General features: G+C 52.5%; 4 protein-coding genes across 4 annotated transcripts; all 4 read right to left on the reverse strand.

Moving 5' to 3' along the window:
- Positions 1-1,917: 1,917 nt before the first annotated feature.
- CGCS363_v013041 (uncharacterized protein) lies at positions 1,918-2,582 on the reverse strand (the record flags this gene model as incomplete). The annotated part of the gene is made up of 3 exons (XM_036644890.1): positions 1,918-2,287; positions 2,341-2,406; positions 2,467-2,582. 3 exons carry the CDS (start codon positions 2,580-2,582, stop codon positions 1,918-1,920), a joined length of 552 nt encoding a protein of 183 aa, XP_036489189.1.
- A 1,627-nt stretch (positions 2,583-4,209) lies between these two features.
- CGCS363_v013042 (uncharacterized protein) lies at positions 4,210-4,810 on the reverse strand (the record flags this gene model as incomplete). Its single annotated transcript, XM_036644891.1, has 3 exons — positions 4,210-4,513; positions 4,571-4,636; positions 4,695-4,810. 3 exons carry the CDS (start codon positions 4,808-4,810, stop codon positions 4,210-4,212), a joined length of 486 nt encoding a protein of 161 aa, XP_036489049.1.
- Positions 4,811-6,553: 1,743 nt separating this feature from the next.
- CGCS363_v013043 (uncharacterized protein) lies at positions 6,554-8,781 on the reverse strand (the record flags this gene model as incomplete). Its single annotated transcript, XM_036644892.1, has 3 exons — positions 6,554-7,264; positions 7,315-8,215; positions 8,267-8,781. 3 exons carry the CDS (start codon positions 8,779-8,781, stop codon positions 6,554-6,556), a joined length of 2,127 nt encoding a protein of 708 aa, XP_036489050.1.
- Positions 8,782-10,763: 1,982 nt separating this feature from the next.
- On the reverse strand, positions 10,764-12,370 carry sol5-4 (Bifunctional solanapyrone synthase; the record flags this gene model as incomplete). Its single annotated transcript, XM_036644893.1, has 4 exons — positions 10,764-11,271; positions 11,323-11,767; positions 11,823-11,927; positions 11,986-12,370. The coding sequence occupies 4 exons, from the start codon at positions 12,368-12,370 to the stop codon at positions 10,764-10,766; spliced, it is 1,443 nt and encodes a 480-aa protein (XP_036489054.1).
- Between the last annotated feature and the right edge of the window lie 160 nt (positions 12,371-12,530).

Consider the following 12,530-nt stretch of genomic DNA (forward strand, 5'->3'; position numbering starts at 1 on the left):
GTTCGTGGTGTTTGTCCATCGAGCCTCTTCTCACGTGTAGACGGTCAAAAAATCAAATATGCTTATTCCAATAGCTCCAGTTTACGTTAAAAAGGTTCGTTTAGGTTGATATCTCTCGTTAGTTGCACATGCTGTAAACCAGTCGGGTGGGAAGTACACCTCAGCCCAAGGCAAACCTCGCATAGCACAATCTTCAGGCAAAGGGTCTGGCGTTTTTCTATCTTGATAAAAGAGCTGTCCGACTCAACAGTTGCTACAGTACGGATGGAATCGACATCCCTCCTAACGGGGTTGCTGTCTAAAGGCAAAGTATCTTGGCAGTTGTGAGGTGGACCTAAGGCTACCATCTCTCGACCGGTGGCTTAGTGGAAGAAGAACAGCGTTTGTCTATGAAGACTGTTGATGTGATATGGTTGCTAGACTGTGGTTAGAACATGACCACGTCGTCTTCGATGCCGTATTCGAAGAGGGCGCCAATGTTAGTGATCACGATGTAAGCACCAGGGAGCTCGAATCGGCTCGTGGTCCGGCCAAGGAAATGAAATTTTCCCGCAGACCAGGAATAGACGAGTCTATTTTGGTTGATACTTCACTTGAGCTGGCTTGCGTTTATGTTTTCAACTAGCCTCTGCTCGATGGCTGTCCTGCCGCTGCAGCCCCTGAATAAGCACACCATCAACGCGTTTAGACAACTGCCTTTCCGTCTGTCTGGAGGCAAAAGATAATCAGGACATCGTCAATTCAGGTGAATATCACGTAGATATATCCTCTCGAATACATCTGTTGGAAGTGTGAGGTACTTGATGAGTGGGTGTTGGTTAGGCCAGCCAATGAAGGCGGTCTATCCTCTTTGCCGTCATCGAAGCTAGTTCGAAACACTTTCCTTCGTCGCCGAGCTTCGCTACGGAAAGCCAGTTGTTGGAAGAATGCTTGGAGACTCGGGGCTAACGGTTTTGAAAAGGGCAATGGACGGACTTGAAGCAACTGTGCATGATACGAATGTGTAAAAAGGTGAGAGGCGAATGCATGGTATTTTGACGGAGAAAGATCTTGTATTTGCGATTTAACAAGTCAATTGTACTAAAAAGTCTCTATAATATGGTCTAAAGGATTAAATTCCAGTATTGTGTCATGTCATCTGCTCTATTGTTGGTACTCTGGCCAGTGTGGCTGTCGACCTTGGAGCATGCTGGTGTGCGAACCCCATACCGAGCCACTGACTACCGCTATTCTATCCGCAGACCACTCAAGTCAAGTTCAGACAGCGTCATGACCCACGCGCACGCCGACGAGCATGAGAAATACAAGTCCAGAGGTCTGTTGGACTCTATATGAATTGCTCGATGTGGTCGAGTCGAAGGTAGGATTTGGCGTGAACTGACATACATAGCCATGAACCTTCCTAACGACGGGGTAAGTTGATCTTAGTCCGTCCGAAGAACGGGATACATCCAAGGTTCGAAGCGAGCTTGGAAAGTCTCCCGATTGGCGTTATCTTTCAATGGCTTCCCGCACCGCCGTAGCAAAAGGTTGTTCAGTGGCCCATAGGATGAAAGGTACGTGAAAGGGCCGGCCATCATGGGATATGCCAGGTATATGAACGTGAGCATATACTCGTGCAATGACGGAAGGCGATGCCGGAAGAGTTCCAGAAAGGGGTGGTTTCCATGCCACTGAAATCGCTTGCATATTATGTATCCGGCGAGTTCGTGCTATTCAGTGACGTTGCTACCCTGGAGGAATGCCGCAAGGAATGCTGAGATGCCAGAAAGAAGTCGTGATGCTCATGTAACAAAGTCCGATGCAATCCAGAGTTTGGTGATGATACTCGGCGAGTTGAAGGCACGCTTTCCATTTCATCGTCGCAACGTTGACCTCCGGGACGAAGCCTACTTCAGCTTGGTCGGCTTTGGCGGACTACTTTGTTGTTGTTCGACCCATTCCGGCAACGGGCTGTGATATGAGATGAGTTTGGGACGACTCTGTCGATGAGTGAGGATTTGTCTTTGGAACTTGAGGTTTGAGGTTTGTCGGGGCACCGCCAGTCTCATTTGCACTTGAATCCCGACGGCGAATGCCTCTCTCAACGTCATCCTGACCTTTCCCGGCTCCATCGAGGTGTCCGGGGCACTTTCTCCTATCATAGACGGCCAAAATGATGAGACCAACTCCGATCCAGGCTGGAGTGAAAAGCCCTGCATAGTAGAAGTCGATTTCTTTGGTAGTGACGATAGCGGACCATACGAAGACTGGCCCTAGGACTGCTATAATGGTCCAGGGCGCTCTCCTATGAGTGGTCAGGATCTTGAAGACTGTCATGTTCGGGGACGGTACACTTACTCAACCAGGTACTCTTTATACTCTAGAATGAGAAAGAAGGAAGTGAGAATCCATACAATTAAGCCGCTTTAACGAGTAAGTGTCGGTTAAGCTAACACAGAAGCCAGGCTTGGCGTGGTGGTATACCTCAGAGTGACTATTGAAATCCAATCATATTTGTCTCCTTGCGTCGCAAAGAACAATATGGCGAAAGCGTCGCTTGTTTGAATGTGGAATAAGAACTCGCGCAGCTGAGCATGCATCGCTGAATCCATGAATGTGGTAGTGATCAGTCGAATGGTTTTTTGGTGCCGTGAGGACTAAGAGATGAATGCGTTCGAAGAGTATACAGTGACGATTGCTGAGACTGTCGGTAACCCTACAGTAGATCCGCTTCTAAGAAGAGCGACGGTAAAAGCAATGAAAAAGGACCAGTGAGCTCAAATTCTTGGCTTCGTTTCCAAATGTTGAAGCTTTTCGCAACGATCATGGCCCCCCAAACCCAGCCTCCACACTCCACGATCCAAAACATGTGGATTGTCTCGGAACTGGGTCCAATTGTCTTTAAGTGTTCTGGAAGAGTGCCTTCAGTGGCAGTCTGTTGAGTGGTTCGCCTGGTTCGCCAACGCTAGTAAATCACGAGGCGTTAAACCCCTGCCAGGCACCTCACTGCGTGGGCCAGTAGCCTTTGAGATACTCATCGATGCTTCGTCTACTAATGCGCGTTGCGAAGGCGTTTGAATCTGGTTGGATGCCACGGGCAATGGCGCTGGTGGAATCAAGGAAGAGAACACTCAAGACACCCTTGTCCCTGCCGCCAGAGGCCATGTTTACCTCGAGGTAGTGGTCTTCGGGCGTTAACGGCTCCCGCATTGTTTCCTGCAAGCCTCGGCTCTCTCTGACCAATCTCTCGAAGTAAACTAGACCAATGACAGGTAAAAGTCTGCTCCTCTGTCATCTTAATATCATTCACGGTGTTTTGACCAGCAACCCAAGGAGGCGAGTGTTCCGATGACTTACCCCACCCCTCCCGCTGATGCCGGCTCATTGGCCCCACTTCGCCGGGCCCGACCTGATATCCGCATCGGTCAACGCCGAAAGTCTATTCCTAACAACTCAAGGCTGAATGAACACTTCAAGCGTCGTCTGAGGAGGCTAAAAAATATCTCGAAGTGTGCTAAGTCTTAACCGTGATCACATGAGTACGTTCGTAATCGGTCTTCTTATCATTATTGTCCTGTGTACCTCTCTTGTGCCCTTCAGTTCTTCGTCCCTCTTAAGAGCTGGAAATCGATTTGCGAGACTCTATTATTTCTGAATACTTAATATTTCTTTTAGAGAAAAAGAGTCACCTTTAATCAATACACTGTTCGTGTCAGAGTCTGGAATGCAGTGTGTTGTGGTTCAGACCTCACGGTCCTCATAGCCACCATGTCTTGGATCTATGTAACCTCTACCTAGTATCTAAAGGATCATTACTTTTATGCTCGGCAATGTACAATTTTACAGATTCCTGTTCTTGACGAATGTTGTTCGTATGAGGCCACCTGAAATTGCAAAGCCGCCACTGCATCAAATGCTGCGATGCCCCCTTTGCGGACATATACGCCGGCATGTTGAGTACCCATTTCACCGAAAGCTTCGCGTTGAACGGCAGCCACATAGTCTTTGGAACGAATGAGAATGGTAATGATATGAAGGGAAGATGAATGGAATATGTCAGAAAACAAAGCCGCATCGATATCCAAAATGAGTGTATCCGGTGGATATCTTGTCAGCACACTACCTCGGCCGTGCACTGAATCAAGGACGTGAGGTTTTAGCCGAGGTGAAGAATGTTATGGCGCTCGCTGAAAGCAAAGTTGTGTCATGGCTTGTTCGAAATTGTGCTTAGCAGGGATGAACAGTCGTCGAAGGGATGCTCTGAGTTGCGCGCAGAGGAGCCCGTCTTGATGAGGCACTATCAGAGCCTGTGACATGATGGGACCCGCTCTCGAGATCGATCTTGTCCTTCCAAGCTTGTCGGACTGTGATGCGGTTCTTGCCATCATAGATCGCAAGGATGTTCAGGCCAACTGTGATCCAGAGGGGGGTGAACAGACCAGCATAGTAGAAGTCGATACCTTTGGCGCTGACTATCGCGGCCCAGATAGAAACTGGTCCAACAATGGCGATGACACTCCATGGGGCCCGTCTATATCTTGTAAGCTTTTATGAAAACTCCTGATACTTGCGATAAGATGTGACGAACTCTACCAAGTACCCTCTGAATTGTAGGACTAAGATGAACGAGAGACATATCCACAATATCAACCCACTTCGACAGTATTGTCAGCTTGAGTTTCGACGAGAGAGGTTTCAGACGAACAACCTACCTCACTGTAATCGTCGAAACCCAACCATGTCTCTTCTCTTGAGTCGAAAGAAATAAAACTGCGAGGGCATCGCTCGACTGGAGGTGGAACAGCAGGTCATTGAAGCGGTGTCGCATTGGAAAATGTTGGGATGGCGCGGACGGCTGTGCTGCACTGTAGCAAAATGACTGACTGGCAGCGATAAATCTCAGTTGAACAGAAACACAAGTCTAAGTCGATACAAAGAAGCTTGGAGGAGGAAACCGGAAAGAAATTGCATGCAGGAGGAGATGACAGCTTTATAATCCCATGGTAGATTCACATTGCGTTTGTTTTGTCTGAAAAGAATGGAGGCGCACATGGGGGCTCTTCGAGTCCCGATGTCACAAGGCGCCGCACCATTCCATGATGTTGGTGACCAGGTTCCGACAATTTGAGCCAATACATGAAAAGTTTGCGATTTGGATGACAGTGGTGGCCAATGGCCGGCCGGCCACCTTCACATTCCTTGTCGACCTTTTTTCCCCCAAAGTGGGGCATCATCATCACAATGTCTTAGGTAGCGGCAAATGTCTTAGGTAGCGTGCGGAAATGTCTTAGGTAAGTAGCGGTGATATCCACCCTAACGGCGCGGGCAAAGTGTACCGAAGGATCCACTGCGCACGCCGTCTGCCGGGAGAGCTCTACCTACCTTACCTAGTGGCCGTAGTGGAGTGGGGCAAGCGAACATCATCACAACTTCTTACCTAGTGGTGAACGTCCCTAACGGCTCGGGCAGTGACATGCTCACAGTCAGGTACCGGTAGTAGCGTTGCCTCGTTCTTCCCCAGACTGGCTGCCCAATTAGCGACATACTAGATGCGGGACGTTCAGAGGCAGCCAATGCTCTAGATCGAAAAAAGAACCCCAACAGTCACAGACAGTACGGGAGTAGCAAACCTTGAATTCCGTCCTTTCGATGCAGAGGGGAGTTGAATTAGCACTTTTTTCACGTACAATGAAATTGTTCAGAAACAGGAAATCTGATCAATCGACAACCGTGAAATTATGGCCTGGTTCAGTGTTTCCTGCTCAAGTACGGTACCTTAGGTAAGTAGCCAAACACGACGCTGAAATGTACCTCCTCAGCATTAAGGGGACGAGGTTGAATCTGGTCCCAGGTACAGCCACACAATAGAGACGTCGCCTACCTTGGACTCCAGATGGAATCCGGCCATGGAAGCAAAGCAGTATGTGCATTTTGTAGGGAATGAACACGCCCTGCTAAAACCCCCCTCTAGCTGATGGAAATCGTGCTGTGACCGAACCTACCTTAGGTACCTTGCGGGACACATGCAGGACAACAGCTCAATTCACGTCTCTTTTCCAAGGAAATTGCCTCACAAGCACATGTCAACCCTTCACTCACTGGCGGCTGTCAGTCGCCTCTCTGCCCCAGACCTTCTTTTAGACAGTCATGAACAGATCGATGGATAGTGAAAATACAGGGCCTTTAAGTTCTTGAAAGCGGGATAAATAAACGACAAGCTATAAGCAAGCGGACCAGCATGAGCTCACGTTGAGAAGTATGCGCCGGCTGATAGCGATGAGAACCAGTTTCATAAGCGCGAAATCTTACCGCAGCACGTTTCTAATACGCCTCAATGATTCTATGAAAGACCAGAGTCAGGCGATACTTGCACCTTACTCAAATAAATCTTGCGTGTCAATTGAATAAGATTATATGGTGACGTGAATAGAGATTACAACCCCCCCCCAACGATATCGTGACAAAGCGTAATGGGAATGAAGGATCAAAAGAATGAATGGCCTGCAGCAAGACGCAAACAGGAACCGGATTCGTACAAAAGCCTCGGGACCCCTCATCTCAACCTCCCCCCTCAGTCATCCACAATCTCATCCGAAGAAGACGAAGAAGAACCCGAAGTAGAAGACCGAGTCGTCGCAGCATCATCATACCACGGCATAGTCCCCGAGTCAGTGTTAAACTCGGTGTCCGTGGCATAAGTCCACTGCGCCACGAGCCGGCCGAGGTTGGTCCACGTCTGCTCGTCCATGTCCTTCTCCCTTGTCGGCTCCGGGCCGCCAAAGTCCAGCTCGAAGCCGAGCTTCCACTCCTCGAGCTCCCGGTCTGTAGTGTTCGTGGAGCCGGCCATCCAGCTCAGCAACGAAGATGGGGGACGCGGGCCGTGGCGCCGACGGATGGGGGCGGGGCCGACGTTGATGACTCTGGGAGCATTTGCCCAGCCCGGCGGCATCCTGCCCATTGGCGGCGCAGGCGGCGGCATGCCACCGTGGAAGCCCGGGCGCATGCCTGGTGGTGGTCGGCAGCCCGGAGGAAACATGCCTGGCGGAGGCGGAGGCGGACCCAAATACTGCTCTGCCCAGGTCTTGCAGTCCGGACCGACGGAACTGTCTGCGAAAGGTGAGAGGCGCATCGAGAGGACGGCGCCTGGCTTCACGGTGTTCTCCCAGGCTGCCGGGGTGACGACAACGTCATCTTCGTTGACGATCTCAAAGGCGCCCTGGCTGATCATCGGCCACATTCTGCCGATGTCGCGGAAGCGGTTGTGGATGATGTTACGGGCTCCCTTGGAGATATTAGTATACTTGCTTTCAAAGAAAGGGTGGTGGAGTTTACCTTCAGAGTTCGGCACTGCTCATACGGCATGACGATGGTACGGCCAATGGAGTCAGTCAAGTGAATAGGCTCCAGAGCGGGCTCCATCGACATGTAAGCGACAATGAACTCGGGCATGCCGCGGGTATCGACAGCAATCAAGTTCCTGACGCGGCCGTCCTTGTTTTGCGCGCGCTGCGGTGCGTTTTGAACAGCAAGACGGAACTGAGCATCAAGGCCGATCAGCTGGTCTCCGGGAGTATCTCCGACCTTCCGGAGAACGCGCTTGAGCTGGCGGAGCAAAGTCTTCGGCTCGAAAGCCAGGATGGGAGGCTTCTTCTTGCTATGGAGCTGATACCCACCGTGGATGATGCTTGCTTCCAGCTCCAAGTGGTCCAGGGGCGGGAGACCGCGGCCAAAGAGGCCGCGCATCCACTCGGCCATGCTGTTGAAGACCTTAGCTGGGAAGCGGCGCTTGGGCGTCATAAGCTTGATGTCGATGGGCTCGGGAGGTGGCGGTGGTGGATAGTCCATGACTGGAGGAGGTGGAGGAGGCTCAATGAAGGCGGGAGGGGGAGGGGGAGGAGGCGCAAAGGATTCCCCAACAGGAGCGGTCTTCTTCTCTCCGTCGTCCTTGTCGCCGCAGATTGAAGGCGCCCTGGAGACCTGGGCAGTCTCTCCAGACTTCCACGATGCGACGTCATCACCAGAGCAGACGCTTGCGGCCTCAGCCTCTGCAGCAGCCTCGGCTGCCTTGGCAGCTTTGTAGGCTGCTCGAGCTTCGCGCTTGGCCTGCTCGTCCGCCTTCTTCTCGTAGTCCTCTACGAGAGTCTTGACGTTCTTGTTCCTTTGCTGAAGCAGGCGGCTGGCCAATGCCCTTGAAGCGAGCTCCTCATCGAAGCTACCTGGGGCTCTGGGAGCTCTGCGTCTACGTTAGCATGATCATTTGAAGATGCTAAGAGGGAATACTGACTTGATTTGGAGACGGGCAACGTCAAAGACCTGCATGTGCAGCAGAAGACTTGCGAAGAGCCACTGCAACTGCTTCGCGGCAGTCTCGAAAGCGTCCTCGACCAGGTTCCAATTCATGTTGGCGTTGATGGCACAGAGCCTGGCGGCCTTCAAGTCCTCGACGCGGATCGTCTCAAAGTTGACGTCCTCAACGACTTTGGCGGCCAAGCTGGCCCTGTAGACGCTGCGGATGATGGTGACATAAGTCCTGCCGCAGCGGACCGCGAGATCCTCAACGTCTCTGCGGCCGGCGTCTTTGTAGACGGAAAACGTATCTTGTTTGTCAGTGCTGAGATGTTCCCAGAGCTGAGCGAGGGTTGAGGCCGTGCCGAAGATATCATCGACAAGGTATCGAACGTCTGTGTCTGGGGATTTGGTCCCCAGGCCGTATATGTTCAGCTTGTTGGCAAGCTGGAACCCGAGGTTCACGATGCCCGGCACATTGAGGGAGGGCGCCACGCCGCTGAGCTCGGCCATGGTGGTGGGCTTGACGGAGGAGGGAGGGTTGGGTAGAGAAGAGCGGTAGACCTCGGACTCTTGCACTTGACATCACGACCTGACGCGGGGTATTTAATCATGTAGAGAGAGAGGGGGAGGGAGATGTTGGCAAGCCTCATTTTGCCCATTGGGCTGGCAGCTGCATGGTTAGGTGTTTCTCGCTGGTTGGAGTAGGACGTCGGCCAATAAGCCGCATAGAATGGTATGACTTGCTCTCACCAGCATCATTGTGGTTCAGGAAAACCACTAGACCTAGGGTTAGCTGCAGCCAAATTGCAACGGCTTGCTGTGAAGCTGATTGTTGTGTCTGTGTCATATTAAGGCCAATGTAATTGCTCGGTTCCGCCCGTCTGGATCGTGTGACCCAACGACGAGCATCAAGATCTCACCCGCTTGAGGTGGTAACGAGGCGTCGGCCGGCGGAGATCACTCAGCAAGAGTCTTGTCTCGGACATCGCGGCATCATCTGCAGTGCAGTGATGGAGATATCAGCCTCAATGAGCTCATTCTCGAGGCAGGCTCCAGGCAGGTTCCAGGCATCCGCAGCAGGCTACGATGAGCCTGGGTCAAAATCACTTGAGTTTGCTGATGCTTGTGCTCATGGAGATGTGAAGCGGGAGTCCGCCTTGAAATGTGCCTCGGGAGGGTGACATGCATGCAGCTGGACGTGGACACTGCTTGGACCATTAACGAAGTACCATGCATAATCACGTGATTAACTACGGCATCCCCTCTTGCGTGACGGAACGCCCATAAGGGGAAGATCTATTGGGATGGGCTGGCCAAGGCCAGCCCGGCTATATACGGGGGCGGAGCGGCCATACGATACCCCGAGAGGGCCGGGGTCCCCAGCCGTCTCGCACCCCCCCATAGCCGCGTGCCCACTAGGCCCCCCCAGGAGAGGGCACACAAAGCACACAGCGTGAAGTAAACAGGAAAAATACACAAAAAACCCCCCTTTATTCCTATTAATCTAAGTACTCTAGCCCCCTTTTACATACATCATAATCCTCACGCTTCATACTACAGTCTACCCACAGTAATCCCCCTCTATAATCACAACTTTAAGGCAGTTTATAGACTTACCTATAGTCTCTAGCAGTTATTTAGGCACATACCTAGGTACGGGTACGCTAAGGGGTCAAGGCGGCAAGCAGAGGGCATATAAGGGCCAGCGGCAGGGCCGCAGATATAGGGGCCAGCGCGAGAGCCAGTAAGTAAGGATTTTCATAAGGGCCTCGCAGCGTAAGGGCCCTCAAGTTATAGCCATAAGGCCGGCGAGGGCATAAAAAGAGGGCGCGCAGGCCAGCGAGAGGGCTAGCAAGAGGGCGCGCGAGGCCCACAAGGGCTAGAGATGGCCTCACGCCGCGAGGCGTGCCCAGAAGGGCTGTATAGTAGCAGCTTTAATGTCCAAGTAGCCATCTCAGGATAGGCTTGTAGCTTCTGTCGGCAGAGGTACTGTTCTTCTAGCCATCCACTCAGCCAGCGCTACAATAGCCAATTATAGATAGCGTCGCAAACGACCAAAAGAAGGGTCGAAAAAGGGCTCATAACCTGCGTGACGGAACGCCCATAAGGGGAAGATCTATTGGGATAGGCTGGCCAAGGCCAGCCCGGCTATATACGGGGGCGGAGCGGCCATACGATACCCCGAGAGGGCCGGGGTCCCCGGCCGTCTCGCACCTCTCGATGCGGGGCCAACGCGGGGCAACCACGGTCCTCTCATGCGTCTCTGTCTCACACTCTCACAACACCATCAGCAGGCTCTGACGGCAGGGCGTCGACACGCATCAACGCATCGCATGCAACTTCCCGTCCTGAGAGGCAGATACGAATGACCATTCTGGAGCAACCGGAGCACGAGTGGTTCTCAGTTACGCAAAAACATGCTTCATCGCATGCAGGCCGACAGCATCGACGCGACGATAGGTCTCAGAGTTACAGCAGCCATCATCTGGGCCTCATGCCACGTTCGCCTTTGAGATCTTGAAGCCACCGGGCACTCTTCTTTGGAAAACCCCCGCTGGATCGTACTTTTCTGCAGCCTCGCGCATCTTGCGGACGTTCTCCTCGCCGTAACTGCCCAGCGGGTCTTGCGAGGCGTCGCAGTAGTTCAGGTAGCGGAACTTGACGTCGCCGTTGACTGACTTGGCGTAAGCCTCGATTTCGTCAATGGCTCCCTTGAGGGCCGGGAACGCGACTGTCGTTCGCAGTTCCGACGTCGCCACTTCCACGGTCCATACCAGCAGCACGCAGTCATCCTTGATGTGCTCGAGTCCGAACATGTTGCCCCCACGAACCGCTGAGTGTTTGCCGAACGATACGGGAAGCGGCTGCAGAACCATCTGGAAAGCGAAGTCGTGGTCTGGAACTTTGCTCTTCATCACCTTGACGAGGCTCTCAAAGACGTCAGCCGCCTTTTGACTTATTCGCGGGTCGTTCTTGAAGGTTGTGGTGAACCAAGTATGCCTGACGTGCCAATTTAATCAACCGTTGCAGAGAGAATGAGGGCAAACTTACTGTCTAGCTTTTGGCAACGCGAATGTATCCATCTTGGTCGCAATCGTGGTCGTCTTGGATTTGACCTGCCCAGGTATAGCCAGAAACCTGCTCAAGGATTTGGCCTCCTGCTCGCCGTCCAGGCTCATCAATAGGTTCTCGATGAAGTGGTCATCGGCCTTTGGCAGGTACATCCACATTGCCAGGACATGAGCATCCGGGTGAGCCTCGAGGTTGCCAACAAAGTCGGTCAGCGCGTGAACGACTTCTGGGGCCGACTCTTTGGCATGTACAAGCTCCACGTCCCATATATCCTTTGAGGGGAACGTCACCATGTCGAAGCGAGTCACGATCCCAAAGTTGTTGCCGCCGCCTTTGAGGACTCTGAAGAGGTCGGAGTGCTCCTGATCATTCGCCTGCACGATGCTACCGTCGGCAAGGACGACTTCGTAGTTGACGACCTGGTCTTGTGGCCCAGGTCAACACTCATTCCGATTCCGGGCAGGGTCCATGCCACTCACCACATGCGAATCCGACCCGACAGGTGTAGAATGTTTTGCCGCCCCCCGTTGTAAGACCGCCAATGCCGACCGCGTTTTCGCGGCCACCAGCAACCATTCTCCCATCTGCGTGTTCACTCTAGTCAGCAAAGATCAAGTTGAGTGGAGTTCCATTTGTTCCTACGTTTCTCAACCTCATGGTAAACATCCGTCCACCTTCCTCCAGGAAGCAGTGAAGCAAGTTCCGTTTCGGGGTTGTACGTTGTCTTTGCCATCAGACCAAGGTCGATAGTTATGCCGTCCTGGATATTACTGGCACCCGGCCAGACTGTATGGCCCCCGCTTCGCACCGCAAAGTTGCACTCTGGTGTCGCGACGAGAGCCTGGACAGTCTTGGAAACCTCCTCGGCGTTCCTCGGCTGGACGAATGCCCAAGGCTTCAGTTGGGCACTCTGCGCCCAGTATGAGGCATTCCGAGTCTGGTAGGCGTCTTGGTCGGGAGTGTAAACAGCGTCGCCTAGTCCAGCTCTCCTGAGTTTGTCGAGTGCGATCTCCAAGGTGGAAGACATTTTCAATCGTGGTAGTCAGCGGAAGATGAAACCAGCTCCGAATTACATATGTTTGACAAGCCTTGCCATGCCAGACAGGCAACGAGGACGGCATTTACTTAAACTCTACACCAATATCCTATTTGTCTTGCTACATAGCCTAAAGCATTAGCTAGCTTCT

The sequence above is a fragment of the Colletotrichum siamense genome, assembly GCF_013390195.1.
Source record: "Colletotrichum siamense strain Cg363 chromosome Unknown KSG_Cg363_contig09, whole genome shotgun sequence".
NCBI lineage: Eukaryota > Fungi > Ascomycota > Sordariomycetes > Glomerellales > Glomerellaceae > Colletotrichum > Colletotrichum siamense.